A 23,312-nucleotide genomic window follows, 5' to 3' on the forward strand; every position below is an offset into this window, starting at 1 on the left:
GATGTCAATGAAACTGTGGTAACTACTCCAAGGGAAAATGCACCTGTTCAGGGGGAGCAAGGTGAAGATCCTACCACAATTCAAGACTCTCAAGAAGCATCAAAATCTGTCACTGGCTCTTCAAGTTCTGATTCATCAAGTTATGATGAGCCAAATTCTGATAATTCTGGAAACTTTGATTCTTCAAATCCAGAAGGATCCAACTCCAATTCTGAAGTCTCAGAGAGCATAACTACAGGGGGAGCATTAGAAAATGTTGATGGAGACAGCATGGATCATGGGGGAGCATTCAGTTCTAGAGAACAACTTCCATCTACAAGGAAGTGGACTAAAGCACATACACCTGACTTGATAATTGGAGATCCTGAAGCTGGTGTCATAACTTAAACTGTAACATCAAATGAATGTCTCTATCATTCCTTCAAGATGCTGATTGGGTGCAGGCAATGCAAGAAAAGTTAAATGAATTTGAAATAAATAAAGTCTGGACCCTAGTGCCAAGACCAAAGAACAGATCAATTGTTGGCACAAAATGGGTGTTCAGAAACAAAACTGACAGTGATGGCATAATTACAAGAAACAAAGTAAGGCTGGTTGCTAAAGGTTACTCTCAACAACAGGGTATTGATTATGATGAAACATTTGCACCAGTTGCTAGATTGGAAGCCATAAGAATCTTTTTGGCTTATGCTGCTCACAAAAAGTTTAAAGTCTTTCAAATGGATGTGAAAAGTGCTTTTCTCAATGGAGAATTGGAAGAAGAGGTATATGTTGAACAACATCCAAGATGTGTAGATCCAAAATTTCCTAATCATATCTACAGACTTGATAAAGCACTTTATGGCCTTAAGCAAGCTCCAAGAGTATGGTATGAGACTTTAGCTCAATTTCTTCTGGAAAGTGAATTTAACAGAGGCACAATTGATAAAACACTGTTCTACCTCAACCATGGAAAGGACTTACTTTTGGTACAGATATATGTTGATGATATCATCTTTGGTTCTACAAATGCCAAACTCTGTGAAAGGTTTGCAAAGCTAATACAGTCAAGATATCAACTGAGTATGATGGGAGAACTTAGCTATTTTCTAGGTCTTCAAATCAAGCAAAATGAAGAAGGTACTTTTATAAATCAATCCAACTACACCAGAAATTTACTCAAGAAATTTGGAATGCAAGAATGTTCAACTGCATCCATTCCCATGGCCACTGCAACCAAGTTAGATAAAGATACTAGAGCATCAGTATATATTACTAACTACAGAGCTATGATTGGCTCTTTACTCTATTTAACTGCAAGTAGACCTGATGTCATGTATCATACCTGTCTTTGTGCAAGATTTCAGGCTGATCCAAGAGAACCTCATCTAATAGTTGTGAAAAGAATTTTCAAGTACCTCAAGGGTACAGCTGATCTAGGATTGTGGTATCCTAGAGAATCAAATTTTAAGCTAATAGGTTACTCAGATGCAGATTTTGCAGGATGCAAAATAGAGAGGAAAAGCACTAGCGGAAGCTGCCAATTTCTTGGAGGCAGATTGGTTTCTTGGTTTAGCAAGAAACAGAAATCAATTTCCACATCAACTGCAGAAGCAGAATATATTGCTGCAGAATGCTGTTGTGCACAGATTCTTTGGATGAAGAATCAGTTACGGGACTATGGGTTAGAATTTTCTAAAATACCTATTTACTGTGACAATCAAAGTGCTATTGCTATGACAGGTAATCCAGTTCAACACTCAATGATAAAGCACATCAAGATTAGGTACCATTTCATAAGGGAACATGTGATGGAAGGTACAATGGAATTGCATTTTGTTCCAACAGATCAATAACTAGCAGATATCTTCACCAAACCACTATGTGAAGCTACTTTTACAAGACTGGTAAATGAACTTGGAATAGTTTTAGGTTCTTTCTCAAAATCTTCTAAGTTTTTGTTCTCATGCATCAGACTTTATGATCTGTATTTACAGATTATCTTATCTCCATGTAATTTGTGCTTAAACTGTAATATATTAAATACTGATTATTATCTGATGTGATTCTATATACTCTGATAGTGTTTTGAATATTCTGTGACTATTCAATCCAATGAGGATTACTGTGCTAGATGCTGACCTAGTAGTCTTTAATATACTAGGAATCCCATGTTTGAATTAGTTATTTATGTGGAAATCAATTACACAAGCAAATTCTGATTTTGAGCTTAGTCAAATTTACTTTGTGTATCTTATTACTAAGTCAAAAACTAGATTTTTGCTTCTTATCTGTCAAATTCTGATGTCAATAAATCTTAAGGATGAACTGCATGCTTGATAAGCCTCACTTATCTGAAGAAAAGAAAAGAACAGAAATTGAAGTCAGGTACTCCTTTGAGATCTAGAGTAAATATGTAAAAGGGAAGACCCAAGTGCATTGATGGTATTAAGTTATATGCATTAGAAAAGTAAATAAATTTTTCTTGGTGACTTTTCACATTCTCTGATTACTGGAGAAATACTATGATAATAGCATAAATTCTGATAGCAGTTGTGACTCACTTACACTGAGAAGCCACTGTAAAAAGAATGTCAAAAGATGCATAAAATGAGCACAAATAGTTGAGATGGACTATAGCATAAATTTATTCTATAGTAGACTTCAAAATTAAAGACAGATTTTGAGCACTTTTCTTAGTTATGCCTTATTTCTAAGATATACTGAAGTTTATCAGACTTTAATCTTTATCTGATCATTTGCAAATGCACACACTCTCACTCCATATGAATGATGAAAATTACTGTGGTGATCAAGTTGTTTCTGACAAACAGTTAGGTATTATTTGCATAAATTCTGAGGACAAGTTCTGATGGAAGTTCTGATGATTAAACTCTGAAGAAACAAGTCAGTATTTGTATGAAGAATCACAGAAACAGACATTCACTTTTTGAGTACAGAAGCCATATTCTGATGACCGTTAAATTCTGATAATAGTCAAGTTCTGATGCAAATCCTGATGGAAACTCTGATGCTTACGTGGCATTATTTATTTACTTGACTTATTTGTGGTTTTACTGTAACAATCATATTTTATCAGAAAATAATTGAGATAAAAACAGTCATAATCATTTGGTTAGTGGGAAACGTGTTTGCCTTGACAACTGCATGTGCACAATAATTACTGCTTATTTCTCGTGCCCACTAACTACTGCTTTAACTATTTACTGGATGACAGGTGTAAAGTGTCTGTTTTACTTCCAAAAAGAGCTGTTGAGTGGAGAGAGTATATATATGTGAGTTAAAAGATTTTACAATCTTTTACCTACTTTTCGTATTCTCTAATCTCTTTTATTCTCTCTCTAATATTCTCTGAAGCCATTTTTCTTACAGGCATTTTATCAAACACCTTGCAAACAAACATTTTATCACTTATTTCTTTACAAAAATGGCACCCAAAGATCTAATCTATGATGGAGCCAAGTTTGTTCCTAATAACTACATGGCTATTCTTTCCAAGGATGAGGCTCCATCAGAACTTCACTTCATCCAAGATTTTCTATCTCGAAGTGAAATTGGCTATGCACTGACCCAACCCCAGGCTCTCTCAGGGAAGCAAATTCTGGAGTTTTGGAGGTCAGGAGTATATGATGATGGTGGTGCAAATGGGTCCCCAAGCATCATATTTACAACAAGGGATGATGAGCATGTGGTGACTTTATCAATTGTTTGACAAGCATTACATTTTCCAGAAAACTCCACTTTCAGTTCATTAGTTGAGGAGCCGGCCCTTCAGCAAATGATGGCAAATATAGGCTATGAAAGGTCTTTGGCAAAGCTGGGATAATTGAAGAGACCCTACATCAGGAGGGAGTGGAGTTTTTTCTTTGACTGCATTATAAAAGCTTTTGCCAACAAGTGCTCCAACTTTGATGTTATACCCATAATGAGTCAGCAAATCGGAATTTTAGTGAGATAATTGAACCCTTTAAACTTGCAAAAAGGGCTTTCACTGACTTATTATTAACTGATAATAAGAAGACTGTACTAAGACCCCTCCAAATTCCTCAATCAGTCAAACATGTCTTAGTAAACTCTGATCCAAACACCTATACTGCCATATATCCTGATGTACAATCATCCCAACCTCCATCAGCACCTACAACCACTACACAAACAGCTCAAACTTCTCAACCACAACCACAACCTACCATCAGAATATATTTCAAATCAACACAATCCTCTCACCCACAACCATCTGCTACAACATCAAGACCCAAACCTTCAAGAGCAAAATCAGTTCCTAAATCTCCACCAAGGAGAAGAAAGATGATACTAAGGGATGAGTCTGATGAAGAAGAGGAGCAAGTCCAGGTTCATGCATCAGAACCTGTGACAGTAGAAACTGAAGGGTCAACCCATCTAAAAAAGACTGAAGCTGAGGGTTCAGATATTTTGAAGAGGAAAAGAACTATAAGTTCTGATGCTGCTCAGGCAACTCCTTCACTATCCAGGAGATCAAAGAAACAGAGAGCAGGCAGGCATTTGGCACAACCTCATTCTGAGGATACTCAAGAAGCTGAGGAAGGGGATCAGGAATCTCTGATCTCATCAGAACCTATTGTAATTGAAGCTTTGCCATCCCCACCTCAAGGTAAAGACACTATTCCAGAAATAGTGATTACACCTCCTGTCTCTCCAGTTAAAGAAACAACAGTTGAAGATTCAGGATTAAGTCCTGAAATTGACATCCACAGGATGAACATTCCAACTGTTCTCTATCTGGAAGCTCCAACTGCAGCTCAGCCATCTACTGTTAATTCTCCAATCTTACAGGCTGAGTTACCATCTACACCAATTCTGGATTTAGAACCTGAAGATCAGAATTTAGATGAAGCTGCTATAGCATCTCCTTTAGTTACACAAACTCTGGTGTTATCAGAAGATGGGGAGATGTTAGCAAGTTCTGGACACAGTGCTCCAGTAAATGCTCCCATTCTTGGAAAGGAGGCATTGATTCAAAAGTTTGTTGAAAAAGAAGCTCATGTTCCTTGGGAAGAAACTTATAGAGGGGTTGAGTGGACCAAGAAGTGGAATGAATCAGATTTCATTCCAAGCTCAAAAGTTCTGACAGAGCATATTGCTAAAGCTGATGAGTTGTTAACAAACTCTGATTTTAAGATACAACTCAAAGTCACAACTCTAAGTACTAAACATCTTCAAGGTCTACACTCCACAACTCATGAAAAAGTTGACAAACTTCTGGAAAAAGCTGATAAGCTGGATATGGAGATCAAGCTAGACAAAAAGAGGTTTATCAGACCTATACATGAGAAAGTTGAAGCTATTGAGAAGGTTCAAGAAAAGCAACAGACCCAAATTACTGAGGTCCTGAAGAATCAAGCCTCTCAACAAGCTCAACTGAATGAAATTCAATCTTCAGTAGAACTTCTTCTCTATCTCCTACTACCAGATAATGCCAAAAAAGGGGAGAAGGTAGTTAAGTCCAAATGCTCAACTAGTCAAATTCTGAAGAAAAAGGATGATAAAGGTGATGACCAGAGAAACTCTGATAAGAGTAGAGGTCATAGTCAAGGTCAAGGAAAATCTTCACAGAAAGTAATTTCTGATGTTAGAAAATCTTCTACACAGAAGAAGTCAAGTTCTGATGATGTACATGCTAAAAGTCCGATGTCAAGTTATGATATCCTGATTCAATCAGGATCTAAAGACTCTCAGAAGTTTTTACAAACTCTGAAGCTAAAGGGAAAGCAGACTACTGTCTACTACAAAGATCCTAAAATTCAGACACTTGATGGAGAGATTGCTAGAAGACTATTTCTCAAACATAATCCTGAAATGGATTTAGAGACTTTAAAGGAGGAAGAAACTAGATTTGCAGCTGAGAAGACAAATCTAAAGTCTAAAGCTTCTGATGCAATGAAACCTCCAAGGCCTAAGGCAAAAGGCATTGTGATCAAGGAAAAGTCAAATTCTGAGGCTTCAAATTTCAAGACAAGATCACAAGTTGAAACTGATCCCAAATATAATGGGAAAGGAAAAATTGATGAACCAACAAAGCCACAGGAGATGAAGATTCCTCAAATTCTGATGAAACTTGTATGCAAACTGGTTCAAGTATTTGATGATGCTGTTGCAGTAGATGAAACTGTTCAAACTCTGAAGAGAAGGAAGATAACTGAAGAATCTAAAACAACCTCTGACACAGCTCAAGTTATTCAGAATGAAGAACAACAAGCTACTAAAGAAACAACAAATTCTGATCAAGTCATCAAGACATCAACCTCTGACAAAGCTCAAGTTGATTTGAACAAATTGAAAGTTACTGATAAGAGAAAACTCCTATGGAAGAATGTTAATCCATCAGATCCTAAGAAAAGCCAGCTGCTATCTAATTTCATGACTGTTGGATTGAAAGCCAGAGAAACAAGAGACAGAGATGGATTAGGTTCTGAAGAAGCCAAAATCAAGACAGGAGTTGAAGTGCTTACAAGAGATCCATTCTTACTGACTGACAAACCTCTTGAAGAAGTTACACAAAAACACCTTGATAAGGTTATATCTGTTCAAGTGGTACTGGAAGCTCATGATAAGCATAATGTTAAAGAAAGTCTGATTCTATTTCTTGAAGATGAAAGAACATATCAAATGTCAGAATCAGATGTGCTGAACAAATCTCTGAAAGAACTTCAATTTTTTCATTATCTTTTAGAGATAAAGTCTGAGATTATCAGGAGATGGTCAAATTTCATAATGAAGACCATAAGGGATAAAGCAAGAATTTTTGGTTCAAGGATTACAGAATTTATTCCAAACATAGTTGAAGATGATGAAAGTGAAATTCCAATGAAGAAGGATTCTACTAAACTTGAATTCATTCTGAAAGAGAAATATATGTGCTACAATGAAGACTCTTCCCATCCAAGAGTAATCAGACTTGGTGATGGTTTAGAAAGAAATCATATCTCAGCACTTAGGACTGCAATCTACCAGATTGGAAGTCAAGATGAAGAGATGAAGCAAGTCAAAGCTACAATAGCTCACGTCCTGAGGAATAAAGAAGAAAAGCTGATATCAAACTTTGGCAAGAATCACTTTGGATTCAGATTGACTCAATAAGATTGGTTAAAGCTACAAGGACTATAAATTGTAGTTAGTTGTCTAAATAAACTCTTATTGCATTTGTACTTAAATGTTTTTGACATCATCAAATCTATTAACTTGTATATTTTTCATAATTTACAAGTTGGGGGAGATTGTTAGATATATTTGAGATGTCATGTCTAATCTGATTTGTGTTTAGTTTTCAGAACTTAACAACAGAACTTATCAGGACTTACTGAAATCAGAACTTACTGAAGTCAGAACTTAATATCACAACTTAAGGCGTCAGAAGATATATATCAGGACTTAAGTACGGGAAGACTTCAGATAAGGAATGTGGCTGATTTACAGGAGAAGATCTGGACTAAAACAAAAGAAGATATGCATGAAGAGTTAGAGGACTAGAAGACTTGTAGAAGATATCTGATTGATATATTTTAGGAGACATAATTATATTCCATATCAATTAGAAGATATCTTGTAACTGTGTACTATATAAACACAGCTTAGGGTTTACACTATATGTGTTATCATTATCGAGAATATTATACATTGTAACCTAGCAGCTCTTAGTGATATTGTTCATCACTGAGAGAGAACAACAGTTCTATTGTAACAGCGTTTATTTGAATATACTTGATCTTTGTTACATACTTGTGTTGAAATCGATTTGATTGTATAAACACTATATTCAACCCCCTTCTATAGTGTTGTGTGACCTAACAGTTGTTATTCTCCTTGTTTTTAAGTTAAAGTCGATAATGAAATCCATCCGTACCCGAGTGGTCAAGAAGCGGGTCAGACGGCGGGACCCTCTGGCACCAAGGGTGCTAATTCCAATTCAAGAAGAGAGTTTTGAGATGCTCGAGCAGGTGTAGCAAGAACAGATATAGATGTTGTTTGAATAAAAGAAACTTAGTTTAAAACTGGCATAGATAAATGCTGTGTAATAAAGAAAGCTTATAAGACCTTTTTATATGGGTGTTGTAATAAAAATAGTAAGTTGTTCTTGTTTTCATACCTTAACCTTAAAAGATCCTGAGTAGTAGTATTAAGGGGACAATTATACATTTATGTAATTATTGTACATGTTTATTAAGGTAATTAGTGGTAGTAATACCCCAGATCTATGCCCCGGATTTGGAGGGTGTTACACCTATTATATTAACAAGGAAACCTAAAACAATGTTTTTGAGATAAAGTCTTTCACCGCCTTGAGTTCATGTTTCCTTTTCCTTATCAAATATCAACTAATGTGACAAATACTAATTATATCATCCGTTGACATCATCATCTGTTGATATCATCATCCGTCGATATCATCATCCGTTGATAGTAGTTCTGATGAACTTCTGATAATTTATACTTATATCATCAATTGCTTCTAACATACCGACTAACGACAATCTCTGAAACGACGATAGTTCCAATAACGACAATCTCTGAAAGAAATGCTTGATGCTTAAATTACACCAATACTTGATACGCAGTTTAACCAGCCCATGCATTATGTTTACCCATGCATTACTATTAGAGAACATACCCAAACTTTTCTTTTGGTCTTATCAAACTTGGCACCTGCTAAAGAAAAAATGGTAGATCTACAGGAGATGATCCAGTCTTAAATGGTTATTTGGTTAGTTTTGTCGAAAATGAATGTTCTGAATTTGGCAATTCGTCTAATGCTACTCAACATTTTGATGATGCGGTCTTTAAAAATTATTAGCTCAGTGAAATTTGCGATCTTATTAGTTATAATTTTAGTTATCTTCATTATCGTATTGTCACCTAGTTTTGTTTGCCTTGCATTGCAATTTGTTAAGGAGTATCTTATGATGAAAGTTATTTAGATTTTTGATCGTTCGTACTCCCGAGTTTTAGATAGGAAAGAAAGCAAGTGAGGGATGAGTAAAATAGTTTCACTTACATTCATAATTATGTATCCGATTTTTTAAAAGGAGCGAAAATAAGTGGTAATAAATTTAACAAATTTTTACTCCAAAAATAAGATTAAATTACTTTATCTACTTAACACTTACTTTATTCCTATAAAAAAATTCGAGAGTAAGCCTTAACAATTGTTTAATTCTCTTGTCGAGCAAACAAATGAAATTGAAAATTCTGATAAATATTTTATAAAAATTGAATTAAATTAAATATATATAATTACTTTTTTTCTCAAATAATTTTTGAAGTACAAACAAAACTTCAAAATAATCCGGAAAAAATATCGAATAATTTGGAAAATATTATTCACGAAACAAATAGAGGAGCTCGAGTATATTTAAATTTTTATATTTTTTTAAAAAAATTAACCTCTGTTATTATATATTTTGTAATGCAATAATTTACATGTTTTTGAGTAATATAACTACATTTTCTTTGCTTAAAATAAATTACCTATTGCAAACCTTTTAATTAAACACTATAATCTTTATAATTAAATATATCTTGAAAAATATATTAAATTCATTAGCAAAAATCAAATGAAATGAAGGGATCCAAAACTCCGGTACCGATACAAACAAAATTTTAGCAGCCACTCCGCTCTCTCTCTCTCTCTCTCTCTCTCTCTCTCTCTCCATACATAGCAACCTGAATCCTGAATCCTGGGGTTGTGCCGACTTTTGCCCCAAACTCTTCTCTCCAGGTAACTACATTTACACACGCATATATGTATTTCATTTTCTTGAATCAATCACTCAAATTCCTCTAATTTCACTCTAATTGCGACCTGTATGTATAAAGTTCTGATTTTTATCTCTTTCTTAAGCTCAAATTTGATTCAAGTATTTATTTGTTAATCAATTCAATTGTTACAAGAATTAGGGTTTAAGATTCTCGTATTACCCGAAATTTAGTTACTTGTGCACACATTTATCTTCACTGAAACTCGAACTCGTGTTAGGAATATTCACTTAGCTACAGAGCTAGATATAGGGTTTAAGAATCTTTAATTACTAGGAATTTAAATTCTCACACATTTGTCGTTATCAAATCCTCGAACTCTTGTTAGGGTGAGCCATAATGATAGGTAGAGGGTTTAAGAATCTTGCTGATAGTAGCTGAGCGTATATATTTATACAAAAATTTAACTCGTGTGTTTTGTGTACTTAAGGAGTATATTGCTTGGAGTAAGAAGGTGTAATGGAGGCAGTGGTGGTAGATGCTGGTTCGAAGTTTCTCAAAGCAGGTTTCGCTGTCCCGGACCAAGAACCTCGCATGGTAATAAACACTTAGTTAACTTTCCTTGTTTGTTTGTACACATTTTTCGGGGAAATTATATGGGCTTGAATTATGTTATTAAGTTCAATTGTACAAATATATATCTGTTTTGAATGTAGACTCTATGTTACCTGGACTGTTCAGTCATACAGGTGTAGATCAGATATAACATGGGTGTGGGTATGAGATTTGAGTCAGATCCTTCATCTGGAAACCGGACACTTTGACTACAATAAATCTAGTTCAAAATAATTTACAAGGCCTCACAACAATTTAATTTTGAATATGAATATTAATAGATTACTATTATAATGTTATCCTTTTGATTTACGCTATTAATATAAAATAAACAATTATATATGTTCTTTATTTGTTAGAGGACACTAATTTAGAAATGTGAAGTATAAGAACTAAGAAGTAAGTATAAATTCATCTCTGTGAATGTTATATGCCGAATCCCCGCATCCGTGTCCAATTCCGGATCCATATCAACGAATCTTAAATTTTTTAAAAACTAAGATTCTCACACTTGGATCCACACCCGTGTCCGACGACCGTATCCGAGTCTGGGTAACTTAGGTAGACTGTGATTATGTTTCAGATTTACTTCGATGAAATCGTCATATCTACATATTAATATGATGTCTGAATTGGGGGCTCTAACTAACAGTCCTACTTTATAAAAAGGAAGGCAGTTATTAGTTATGGTTTAAATAGTCCATCACCTTTGAGTTCTGTTTATGAGGGGTCAATCCTTGGTTTGTTGAAAGAAATCAAATTCAAATTCAAATGTGTTGTATTTTTCTGGCAAAGAAACTGTGAAGGAAAATAAGATAGTGTAAAATGTTCATGTGACTCTTTGTTATACTACGAGATAATCTAGTGGATCGATTCTTATTCCTTTCAAGTCCACGTTTGATTCAGTTTGTAGTTATTGTCAATATATTCTTTTATTGTCATTTTTAGTACATTATGAAGGAGACCTTTTGGTTTGTTTAAATGTGGTACAGATTATTCCAACCCAAATGAAACGTGTACCAGAGGATGGATCACCCCCTGATACTTCAATGATTGAAGAAATCACTGTTGATCCAGTTGTGCGAGGATTTATTAAAGACTGGGATGCTATGGAAGATTTACTGCATCACATTCTGTACACTGGCCTTGGATGGGAAATCGGCAATGAAGGACAAATTTTATTTACGGATCCACTTTTAACTCCTAAGGTTCGAAAATCTTCCCAATCTTGTGTTTCCGATTATATGAGTGTATAATTTAATAATTTGTTACAAGATAATATTACTCTTGATGTGCAGGCTGTCAGAGAGAGATTGGTGCAGTTGATGTTTGAAACATTCAACGTGTCAGGGTTTTATGCAACCGAGCAAGCAGTATTATCACTTTATGCTGTTGGACGTATCTCGGGCTGCACAGTTGATATTGGCCATGGAAAGATAGGTATATTAGACTGTAAATTTCTTATGTTCGTAAGTGATTACGTTTTTAAATAAATTTATGTTGGATTAGATAGATCACGTTTCACTAGTGTTATATGTTGGATTAGACACACTACGTCACGTTTCACTACTCATATGACAATAAATGTTTTTTTTGTGAAGGTCAATTACAGAAATTTAGATACGCACATACCCTTCCTCCCCTGGTGTTTGAATCCTTGACCTCCTATGACATTGAGTTGGTGTTGTTTTTGGGAGTACATATCATCTTTGATATATCTTAAAATGCAGTTTTGGTTTCTGTTTCGATATAAAATAAAGGAGGGTTTTTTTAGCCACTCCTTTAAACTTCTCCATTTGTATATGGAGAATTTTTTTGCACCAATTATATTCTTTCCCACCATTTACATATATGTACATAAATTTTTGCTTTAGCCACTGCCAAATGAAAAAGATGTCGGAAGGCTCCCGCATCAGGGAATGTCCTGAGACAGCCTTGCTTTATAGTAGTCAATGGCCAAAACATCAACCTTTTTCCTTCTCTTCCATTTTCTGACATTTATCTCTCCAGATTATAATACTAAAAATATATCAGCTTTCAAGGTACTGAATTCATTGTTTTACACATAATGTTTGTGGCAAACTTATAGGGCAGTAATGCTACTGTTTAATATACACGGCCATCAAAAAAAATTATACCGCAATTTGTTTTTATGGCTTTTTGTTGGCCGATCACTTTGATGCTTTTGTCCCCTTACAAGCATTCTCCTTAGTTATTAATTATTTATATTAATCCAGGTTCATTAAATTAGATCTACTTGTTTACTAGTGAATACTATTGATATTAAGTTTTGTTAGTTCTTGTGAAATTTCTGCTTTATTAATTAATCCTTCATGCAATTTTCAGATATAGCACCAGTGATTGAAGGTGCAGTTCAGCACATAGCTTCGAAGAGACTGGAAATTGGAGGTGTTGAGTTGACAAATTTGCTATATCAAGAGCTTGGTAAATCGAACCCTCTTATTAAGCTTGATATTTCTGAGGTCGAGAAAATAAAAGAGTTATATGCATGCTGTGCTGAGGATGATCTTGCTTATGAAAAGATGTCATGCCAGGAGGAGAAGCATACTCTACCAGATGGGCAGGTTTGTACTTTAATTCACAACAATATGCCCCATGATTGTAATATTAGCAAGCTTTTGTCTTGCCATGCATTTTGTACTTGTATGCCTGTCCATTCCAACATTTGTTATTGGCTGACAGGTGATTACTATTGGTAAAGAAAGATATACTGTTGGAGAGGCTCTGTTCCAACCAGCTATTTTGGGTTTAGAGGCTCATGGAATTGTTGAGCAGCTTGTTCGAAGTATTTCAACTGTATCATCTGAAAACCACCGGCAACTGCTGGAGAATACAGTGCTTTGTGGTGGAACTGTTTCAATGGAAGGTAAGCCTTAATTCTAACAGGGTTGTTTAGGAAGTCAATGCCTGCTAACATTTTCTTTTGGTGTGGTAAGCGTGTTCCTTTCTAAATGTGCACTTTTTAAACTATTGATCCAATACCTTCTTATACTAGGATCCTTAGGATTCTGGTGTGTGCAGTAAAGCGACTACACACACCACACACACACTTTTGTATAATTTAAATATTTTAAAAGCTTGAATGCTTTGGGGACCTTGACATTTGATCCTTATCTAAAAAAGAGAGATCAAGACTTTTGGATATTGCAACATTTAATGGAGATTGGGGAGCAGTAGGACCAGACAAAACTTTAATGATTTTGGGTTTTAGGGATAAATTATTTAGATATCCCTGTAGTCCACTGTAAGATGCATGGGGGTGGTGGAATGCTAATACCCAATTGTCTGAAATAAGGGAGATACTTAAATTATGCCAGCCAACATTGGTGGATGTCAAACTAATGCTGATTTCCGAGCAATTAGACATTAGCTACTCAATCTTAGTGATTCAGTTCCGTGTGTATCTCTTGAAGAGCTTCACCTATTTGTCTTGTTATGCATGTTATTTGGGTACTTCAATCTCGGTTATAATTTTATTGGAAAAGGGTTGCGAAGTATTTTATCATGCTTAAACCTGAGCTGGGTCATGTCCTCCTGAAGAGTGGGCGGAAGGAGCTAGTTTAGATGAAGTCCCATTTTCTACAAACTCTGCAATTTTTTGGTTTTTTTTCTGTACTTTTTCATTTTGCTTACTTTATATTTATATATATGCTCTTCTTAAAAACAGTTCCCTAGTTGATATATATCACTATCATGGCTGTTAGTGTTGTGTTTTCTATTACTTGAAGCGACATATTTGTTGCTTCAAATCTGTTAAGTGGAATATTAAAAATATATAATTTTTTCTTTGGTGCTGACTGTTTCCTGTTTGTTTGCTACACCTAGAATGAATTGCAGTAATAGTGTAGTTTTGTTTTATGCCTGTACTAAGTGGGATACGTTGCTGCCTGCTTAAATTGTGTTGATGCATAAAATTGCCTTATGCTGTAGGTTTTGAAGATAGGTTCCAGAAAGAAGCCAATCTTTGCTCCTCTGCTGTCCGTCCTTCGCTAGTGAAGGTACCCTTTTTCTTGATCTTGGATTCCTGTTATTGTTAAAATGTATGTAGGGCCTTGTTGAGGCAGACGTATACAGTGATACTGATATTAGAGTGCTGCCTTGTACTATTGCAGTCTCTCCATGTTCTTTCCATTTAGATTTTAGATACTTTGATTTATAAAGGTGGCTTGCAATATGAAATAAATTAAATGAAGTTTCCTTTGTACATTTTGCGTAAGAATACCTGCATGAAGTTATCTTTGCTTTTGAGGAAGTATAAAATTATGACATGTCTTCAATCTCTCCGAACTATGGCTATGTTTGTTTTATGAGGCTTATAATCCGGTGCCCTATGTACTAATTGCTTTCATTATCCTGTACTCGATCTCTTATAACATTTCGCACGGAAAGGGTGTTAATATTATATGTCCCTCCTAAATGCACCAGAAATAAATGAAAACTAGTCCCTGGTATTATTTTAAAGGATTTAAGCATGGTAAAGCGAGAACAAATGAAAAACGAATCCCTGGACTCTAATTTTGTAAATTTAAATAGCTCAACAGGATTGGATTGCAATCCAAAGTCCACTAGAAGGAAAACTATGATAAAGTACTATTCTGGTTACAGTTCTAAGTTGAAATTACTTAGCAAATTGAATAAATTTACTATTTTGTATATAAGTTAAAATACTATGTCTTGATTGTCATGATGTCTATGTAGTTCATTTGTGGTATGAATCTACAAGATGGGGTAGTCATTGCACGCTCATTGGCTAACTTTTTGATAATCGACCGAGCTCATTTTTTTTTTCTTACTGGAATCTGATAGTACCTTATGTCAAACACTTTGTTTATTGCAGGCACCAGAGTACATGCCGGAGAACTTGACTATGTGTTCGGCCTGGGTTGGAGGTGCCATACTCGCGAAAGTTGTGTTTCCCCAAAACCAGCACATGACCAAGGCAGATTACGACGAGTCAGGACCTTCAATTGTTCACCGGAAATGCTTCTGAGAAATACTGGTGACAATTCTTGTGTGCTGGGGTTGCTTCTAGGATTTGTACGTTGTATCATAGTTTATGTTTCTTGTGCTAGGAATTTGTTAATTAGAATCTGCAGATTTAAACAAAGAAGAAAACCAAGATAATTGATATATTGATAACAGATATTCTCAAATCTCGGTCATTCTGCAACTTGAAGGTCTTGGTTTCTAAGCTGGCTACCCAATCATTGTAGTTGATCTTCTGTTAGCATTTTCCCAACACCTATTTCTACTAATTAATGTGTGAAGTTTATGTTGGCATAATACTAGGCGGTATTATGTATTATATGGTCTCACAGTTGAAGGATGGACTTCAAAACATATGACAAGCTATACGCAAATTCAGAGTGCAGTATAAGTGATGCAATGGAGCATCATCTGCTCGTGAAAAAATTCACAAAAACAAAGAGGGTTGAGTTTGCAGTTTGAATTAATTCAGGGCAACAAGAATACAATGAAAGGCTTGGATAGCATGATTGCTTTATCATTTGGCCAAAGACAGAGAGTTGAGTTTGCAGACTTGATGCTGCTATATTGTGTGTGTTTTTGAAGACATCATTTAACTCTGACTAATGTTTGATCTTGGTTGACTAGTCGAAGGGCATAATTTTATCTACTACTTCAGACTATAATAATGACAAAGTTATGTGAGAACTTTATGATGCCATAACTTGAAGGTTTTCCAAAGTTTAAAATATAGCTAGCTTCCCATCTACGCCATTTTAGTTCTTCCTGCTTTGTGTTGGACCATTTTGTTTGGACTAGCTAATATTTTGATCTTGTACCTACGAAGTTCTTGATGTGAGATGGTAAGCACACATGAATCTCTATCATTTGAGTTATGATTCCATCATTTAACTTTCCAACACGAGGCTAAGCACATCACCCTGTGATTTGACGCTGTTATAGTCAAATATAATCTGTCCTTAATTTGTTTGTTCTAGATGACAAAGAACACAAGAATTGTGCGATTTGAGCTTCAATTTAAAAACAAGCGACTGTTTATCATGTTAAGCACACAATGCTACATCATTTATGCAGGGGCAAGGGCACATCTAGAATTATGTAAAGAGTACAATACACTACACCTCCACTGCACTTGGCTTTACACACACTGCATTTCCCCTGTTTTCACTTTTAGAGTGTGTAAGCATTTGTTTAGTTTTTACTACATTAGTGCAAACAAGGCAGCAATGATTTCCCTAAGAAAAATATGCATACTCCTCTACTTTTGACACCTATAAATGGACAAACCAGGAGGTCTGTATTCATCAGTTTACTAGCCAAAAATGACTTCATTCTCTTATGCCTTCTCCATTCACCTCATTCTGATTTCCACCTTCATCGTCTCCATCAATGGGAATTTCTCGCCATGCATAGTCCAAACAAGATGACTCACCTTCATTTCTATTTTCACGACATTGTCAGCGGTAAAAACCCCTCCGTTAACTTAATTTTCAGACTGCGATGATCGATGATCCGTTGACACAAGGAACAGAACGTGGTTCAAAGATCGTGGGAAGAGCTCAGGGAATGTATGCCTTGCCTACAAAAACTGATGCCGCGCTCCTTATGGTTATAATTTTTTCTTTCCTGGAGGGCGAATATAATGGGAGCACAATTAGTATTCTTGGGCGAAATCCTGTTCTTGAGAAGGTTAGAGAAATGCCTGTGGTTGGCGGTAGTGGCGTATTCAGATTTTCTCACGGCTATGCTCTTGCAAAAACGGTTCGATTTAATATCAAGACCAGAGATGCTGTTGTTGAGTACGATGTTTATGTAATGCATTTCTAAATTCTCAAGGGGTCTGTTTCACAAATATACTTTCTATCAGCTATCTACCAGAGTGAGCTTCTTAGTTGATCAGAAAGTATAAACTTTTGAGTTTTAATTTAAATTAAGTAACCATTGTGTATATTTGATCTCTTTAAGCTGCAATGCACCAAGTTATAGTATCCCGGATCTTTTTCTTGGTTGTTTCGTACATTTCAGTATCTTTGTCCTATCATACCCTTTAGGATCCTCCAATGATTTTTTACAGCATCTCCGTTAATTTTTCATAATTTGTGGTGTGATTTGGTTATCTTTTCGGTACAATTAAACATAGCCCCCCTGATGATGGTACAAAAGACATTCATAGACAAATTCTGATACAGGGCTAAACAAAAGAACTTGATAGACAGATTCTGATACTTGGCTAAAATATTTGCTACCCTTAAGTCAGAAATCCAACACAAACAATGAAAAAAATTATTAACTTGTTTACAGAAACACCGGACCGTTGAAAGAGGTAGAAAACATCAAGTTCTTTATACAGTAAGCGAGAAAAAGAGGAGATGAGCAAACTTAGACTTTAGCATGTATAGCATCTAGTATCTCCTAAACCTCCAGGCCGAAACTGAATACAGCGGTCGACTTTTCCAGCACATAAAACAAAGTCCATTCTCTTCTTTAATTTTAAACCCTTCATACCCATAACTCTGCAGCAATGTTCTTGCCTGCATCATGGTATTATAACTCAAAGCCACCCTCCCAAAACCAGCCATCTCTAGCCTTGGAATCCATTTTTCAAGCTTTTCATGTCTCTCCTTTCTCTCGGTCCCTTCACAGGATACGATGTTCTTAATTTCTTCTCCAAACAGCATCTTTTCAAGCTTTTGACGTTCTATTGGTACCCTTGATGCAGTAGATGGCAAACAATCAAAAAGTGAACCATAGAAATACAATGCTTCATAAATCCTGTCCATGAGACTAAATTGATTATGATTCGACTCTTGCTCAGTTACTACCATTAGCTTTGGTGAAAGGCACCAGAGGGAATTAAGAAACGTCACCATCTTCGGTGCACTGGCTAGAGATAGTGGAGACGAAGATGTTGAATCTGGACTTGGGGTATATCCACTCATCATATCTTTCTCAAGAAAATCTCCCAAAGTATGGGTGTTGCTCTGCAATGCTGCCTGCATTTGGATCGAACTAAAACTTCTGCTTCCCATGGGAGAATTTCTTCGAAGCATCTCATCATCAAATGCTAGGAGGTGATGTAGTTGGAGCACAGAACTGACTGCAACAGCTTCTCCGGTTTTCACACGTAAGCTTTCAGTGTCAAGATTCTCCAATTTAGTTACAACAGAATTAAACTGAAATGGGATATCTAAGTTTCCAGCTTCTTCATTCAACCGGTGAGCCATTTCGTCCAGTACTTCTTTCTGTTCATGAATTCCTGTTATTCTCAAATGAGGTGGACCTTCAGGCCTTGCACTGAATAACTGAAGAAGATTAATCCACTGGGCAGGCTCAACAGAATTCAGATCAATAATGTGAACAACCTTTTCGCCCTCCATGGCTTCTATAATTGCTTGGTTTGTAATTACATACGAGAGCTTTAAGAAAGGACAGAGCTCAAAGAATAATTTCTGAACAAGCCTTTCTTCAGATACCGAAGATATCTTGGTAGAGTTAAGGGCCTTGTGCAATCCGGGCCAGCGTTTAAGCATCCTATCAGCTAGTGCCTCAGTAAAGTAAGCAGCAATTCTTTGTATGGCATCTCCATCAGGAGAAGATAGATGGGCGATTTGCTCAAGGCCCAAATTGGCATTCTCAATACTACCAGCAGCTACATGGTTGGCTGTCGTAATCAGGGCTTGAATCAGATATAAACCTCTTTCTTCTGATTTCATTTCTCTTAACCATGGATATGGTGATCCAATGCCAGGTGAAAGAGACATCAGGGAAAAAAACTGAAGCGGCGAACTCACAGATGGTGATCCATCCTCCAGGACCATCCCTGCCATATACTGCAAGAAATGGTAGAGTTCAAGGGTGAAATTTCATACTTAGACATACAGCTGTAAATAGTCTACTAATATCTGAATGCCAAGTACAACATGCTTTTATTAGACAAAAAGCATATACAGTAAGCTTTCATTATTTATATTCTCAAGACATCTATAATGCAAAAAAAATAAAAAATAAGTAAGAGGTTTGTGGTTTACAACACCAGAAAGTATAAGAGGGTATTCATTTTGATAGCGTGGTTACTGGTGGAACAAAGATTGTAAAAGTCCCGGAGCTAAATCATTTTGATGTGCATGCTGATACTGCTACAATTTTAAAAAAAAGTATTCATCAACTTTTCAAGATCAACCGGAGCTTAAATATTTTTTCTAAATTAACTCCGAAGGTTAGCCTGGGCGCCTCCTGCCCTGGTTCTGCCACTTAGCATAGGGGCAAAGCTCGTTCCCTGCTCTTCTGCATCCTAATGATCAAGGTCTTAAAGTTCGAATCCTCATTCGCCTCCACATATACTTATAAAAAAATACTGTAAAGTTCATAATACAGAAATAAAGTTTAATCATCGAAGTACAATCATTAAATTAAATCAGCTCCAAACAGTTATCTCAACTGGTCTTGTCTGTGTCTAGGGTCCCCTGATTTTATACCACCATCAAAATTTTGGACTAAAATTCATCTTCCAATATGTAACCTCTTTTCGCATGATTTATAAATTAGACAGAACTAGTAACAAAGCCAAATAAACATTGTCCTAGACAAAGTATTAGCAAACTGATAGTATTAAACATGAATCAATCTCATCACAAGCTTGAATACACATGCATAAAGCTTGCATAGGTAGAAGAGGCTAATAAGCTAACAGAAAACAATTAGGTAAAATAACACAGATAGATCATAGATATACTTAAACTGAGTTAAACTAGCTTCACAAACTGTTCAAACAATATATAAAAACATGAAACACAAATAGAAACAGAGCAACAAAACTAGCCTCACCAGTAAAAAACTTCTGTCGAATAACAGTCAAAACACCAGCAAATTCAAATCCACATATGGGTTTTACAATTCATCCAAAACCCAGAAAAACCCTTCAAGATTTTTCTAAATCTCACAATATTTAGAAAAATCAAGAAACAGGGGTTTGTCTCAAAAGCTCCTCTGCTTCAAAGTCGGTCTAGATAAATAAAGCTTAAACCAAATTCTTGTCGAGGCAAGACTATTATATTAATACATAATAGTATGTCGTGAGAATTCAAAGTAGTTGGTTTTGTCAGTATTGAAATAGTTGATTTCTGGGGACAATTAAAGAAAGAATATGGAATAAATGAAAAAACAGGGTGCTCTGCTCTCATCTCTATCCATTCTATTTTACAAAAATGGGATTTGTAAGTTAATAAATTGGATGGGAATAAAAAGTGGGCAAGTCTTGTATTATTCTGCATGTGGAGATGTATACAAAAATGTATGACCAAGAGAAAACAACAAGTTGAGTTGTTTCTTAGTGGGAGATAGTGGGGATTGCAAGGTAAGCTTTTTAAGTGCTTCCAAATAAAATTGTTGTTTGGGGCTTAAAGACAAACCACATCCACTTGGTTCTATCTTTACATAAAGACCAAGAAATTGTGGAAAGGCCAAAATTGAATAAAAAATGGTTTGGCTTTGGGTTTGAAATTAAGGTTGGGTCTTGTTTGGATTTGCCTCGTACCAAGGTTGAAAATATTCCATTCTTTTGTTTAGCTAAATTAATTTATTGTAAGAAAAAACTGTGTGTGATAAACTATGTGTAATATCATCGAAAAGAGGCTTAGTTTAGCCGTTTTGATAGGCAGTTTTTGATATTATCATGAACATGGGCGGACCAGGATTCTGAATTTAGTGGGGCTGAGAATTTTTTTTTACTAATCTTATGTAAAGATAAGGGAGCAAACTAATATATATATATATATATGTAAAAGCAAAATTATAGAGTTGAAGAAAAATAAGTAATAAAATACTAATTTACGGTGGAAAAATAAAGTAAGATTTACTCGAAATAAAAATAAATGTTTGACCTAACACTCATTAAATGCATTAAAATTATAAGATACACATATTTAATTCAATAATATATTGGTACTCACATTCAATTACTTGCATTAGATTCAATTGTAAATAAAAAAGAACAAAATAACTTCAAAAAAAGAACAAAATAAATCAATCAACTCAACTGATCAAATAAATAAATAAATAACTTACATTGTTAAAGAATAAAAGTCGATTCAATGATAATTGATGAATAATATTATAACCGATAAAAAGACCTCTTTTTTATTTGTAGTAGTGTAGCCTTATTACGTGTTGCCTTTTTTTCTACTTTGTCTATAACTTTAAATATGGTAATGGACTGATTGCCTAATTATTGCCTTATTTTCAAGATAATGGCTCATTTAGATTTCATATTATTATACAATGGCGAAAGATTGGCTATATAAATGGGGTTCTTAAATATTTAACTGGCTAATTTGTAGCAGGCTAGAATCATATATAGAATTTTAATGGGCCGCTAAAATTTCACTGGGGCTGGAGCCCACCCTAGCCAAGGTCTGCCCCTGATCACGAAGGAACATTAGAGTCGCAAAAAAAGTTATAAAAAATATTATAAAATAAACAAGAATAATGTGATTGTACAAAATAATTTAATTGGTACTATTAATGTGAATATAGGGTGATCAATTTACATTAAACTAATAAAAATTTGACACATATCATTTCACATATATTTTGAGAACTAACTTTGTATACCTAATATTTTACTTTATAATCTACAAAGTACACTAAAAATATGTTTGACATATATTGGAATCCAAAAAATATATTATATTGGCAAATATGTGATAACTCCATTCGGATCCGTTCCTTCCGACGCCGTACATGAACCCTTCTTACGGTATAATTTACCGGAGTATATAATATAATATATTTTTACAAAATATTGTGATTAAATAATTATATTATTATAAACATAAAATATTTTTAAGTATGAATTTTACTTATTTCGGATCATATTTAATTCAGATAATATATGATTCGGTTTTGTACGGTTCCAATTTATTGTCGGATCTAGTATTTCAGATCATTTTTTGTTCAGGAAATTTTCGAGGTTGTTTAATTTGGTTTTCGGATGATTATCGGATTATAGGATTTAGATCTCAGATCGGATCTCGTTTCTATAGATTTCGATTCGGTTCTTCGGACCCAGAACCATTTTGCCAGGTGTAACAGCCTGACTTTTCGGACTATTAATTCTAAATACACAACTTAAATAAAACACATTATTTTATTCAAAAATCCAAAATATCACGAAGGTCAAATCAACGGGTCAAACTTATTGAATCAAAATCATAAAATCGGAGACGCGGCTCCATAAATCCGATAATAAATGTCTGACATATAACTCAAATTTATTCGATAAATACGAGAAGTCTTTTTCAATAAATTGCATCTAAATCAAATAGCATCAAAATCCACGTAGTTCACATCTTTAGCTTTCAAAGCCAAAACCTGAAATATGTTAAAATAATGAGCTAAAACACCCAACAAGTAACCATCATTTGACGACTCCAAAATATCTTTTTCAATAGGTTCAAAAATCATGAATTTCTAAATCGATCATATAATCTTTAACAGAACAAAAAAAATTTATTCACACAGTTCTAAATTACGGCCGCATTATGACTGCGACACGACTCTATAATTCGATAATTCGATTACGCCCTCGTTAAGACAAACTCAACAAGGCATCTTTGTGTTCCGGAACGTGCGTAAAACTAGTTCTATAATCTATGTATAACACTAACCAGTGATCGGATTATATGATTCGATGCATAATCTAAAAATCGGGGGAATGTTATAAAAATAATCTTTTCTAAATTCTATTTTCGATATCATAATTTTCTGAAATCAAATTTAAAAAATAGATTTAATAATTTAAATGAGCAATAAAAAGTCACTTATCTTGAAAGCGGCTGAACACGGAAAATTAACACGCGAACAAGCCCTAGAATATCAATTGTTTAAAAATTAATCATTAATTCAGATGCAGTCAAAATGTAGTTAACCACCACGTAGCACTTAAGTTTCACAAAATTGAT

At 34.9% G+C, this 23,312-nt stretch overlaps 3 protein-coding genes across 4 annotated transcripts; 2 read left to right on the forward strand and 1 right to left on the reverse strand.

Moving 5' to 3' along the window:
• Positions 1-9,595: 9,595 nt before the first annotated feature.
• On the forward strand, positions 9,596-16,003 carry LOC141672556 (actin-related protein 7). 2 transcript variants are annotated; one of them, XM_074479178.1, is made up of 8 exons: positions 9,596-9,754; positions 10,223-10,329; positions 11,340-11,555; positions 11,646-11,787; positions 12,694-12,932; positions 13,051-13,234; positions 14,299-14,366; positions 15,206-16,003. In XM_074479178.1, exons 2-8 carry the CDS (start codon positions 10,252-10,254, stop codon positions 15,356-15,358), a joined length of 1,080 nt encoding a protein of 359 aa, XP_074335279.1. In that variant the 5' UTR covers positions 9,596-9,754; positions 10,223-10,251; the 3' UTR covers positions 15,359-16,003. The 2 variants fall into 2 exon arrangements, with proteins under 2 accessions (XP_074335279.1, XP_074335280.1); XM_074479179.1 differs by having other exon boundaries at positions 9,604-9,754; positions 10,226-10,329.
• An 851-nt stretch (positions 16,004-16,854) lies between these two features.
• LOC141674412 (dirigent protein 19-like) lies at positions 16,855-17,181 on the forward strand. The gene has a single exon (XM_074481121.1). The coding sequence runs from the start codon at positions 16,855-16,857 to the stop codon at positions 17,179-17,181; it is 327 nt and encodes a 108-aa protein (XP_074337222.1).
• Positions 17,182-17,547: 366 nt separating this feature from the next.
• On the reverse strand, positions 17,548-20,655 carry LOC141672024 (scarecrow-like protein 3). The gene is made up of 2 exons (XM_074478509.1): positions 20,179-20,655; positions 17,548-19,184 (listed from the first exon to the last, which is right to left on the reverse strand). Exon 2 carries the CDS (start codon positions 19,179-19,181, stop codon positions 17,757-17,759), a length of 1,425 nt encoding a protein of 474 aa, XP_074334610.1. The 5' UTR covers positions 19,182-19,184; positions 20,179-20,655; the 3' UTR covers positions 17,548-17,756.
• Positions 20,656-23,312: the final 2,657 nt, after the last annotated feature.

The sequence above is a fragment of the Apium graveolens genome, chromosome 7 (assembly GCF_009905375.1).
Source record: "Apium graveolens cultivar Ventura chromosome 7, ASM990537v1, whole genome shotgun sequence".
Classification (NCBI taxonomy): Eukaryota; Viridiplantae; Streptophyta; class Magnoliopsida; order Apiales; family Apiaceae; genus Apium; species Apium graveolens.

Bases quoted from the DNA above. Each gene is read 5' to 3' on its own strand.
- LOC141672556 (XM_074479178.1), top strand. From the start codon at position 10,252: ATGGAGGCAGTGGTGGTAGATGCTGGTTCGAAGTTTCTCAAAGCAGGT. The intron at 11,788-12,693 runs GTATATTAGACT...TGCAATTTTCAG, and splicing joins TATTGGCCATGGAAAGATAG to ATATAGCACCAGTGATTGAA. The intron at 14,367-15,205 runs GTACCCTTTTTC...TGTTTATTGCAG, and splicing joins TCCGTCCTTCGCTAGTGAAG to GCACCAGAGTACATGCCGGA.
- LOC141674412 (XM_074481121.1), top strand. From the start codon at position 16,855: ATGATCGATGATCCGTTGACACAAGGAACAGAACGTGGTTCAAAGATC.
- LOC141672024 (XM_074478509.1), bottom strand. From the start codon at position 19,181: ATGGCAGGGATGGTCCTGGAGGATGGATCACCATCTGTGAGTTCGCCG.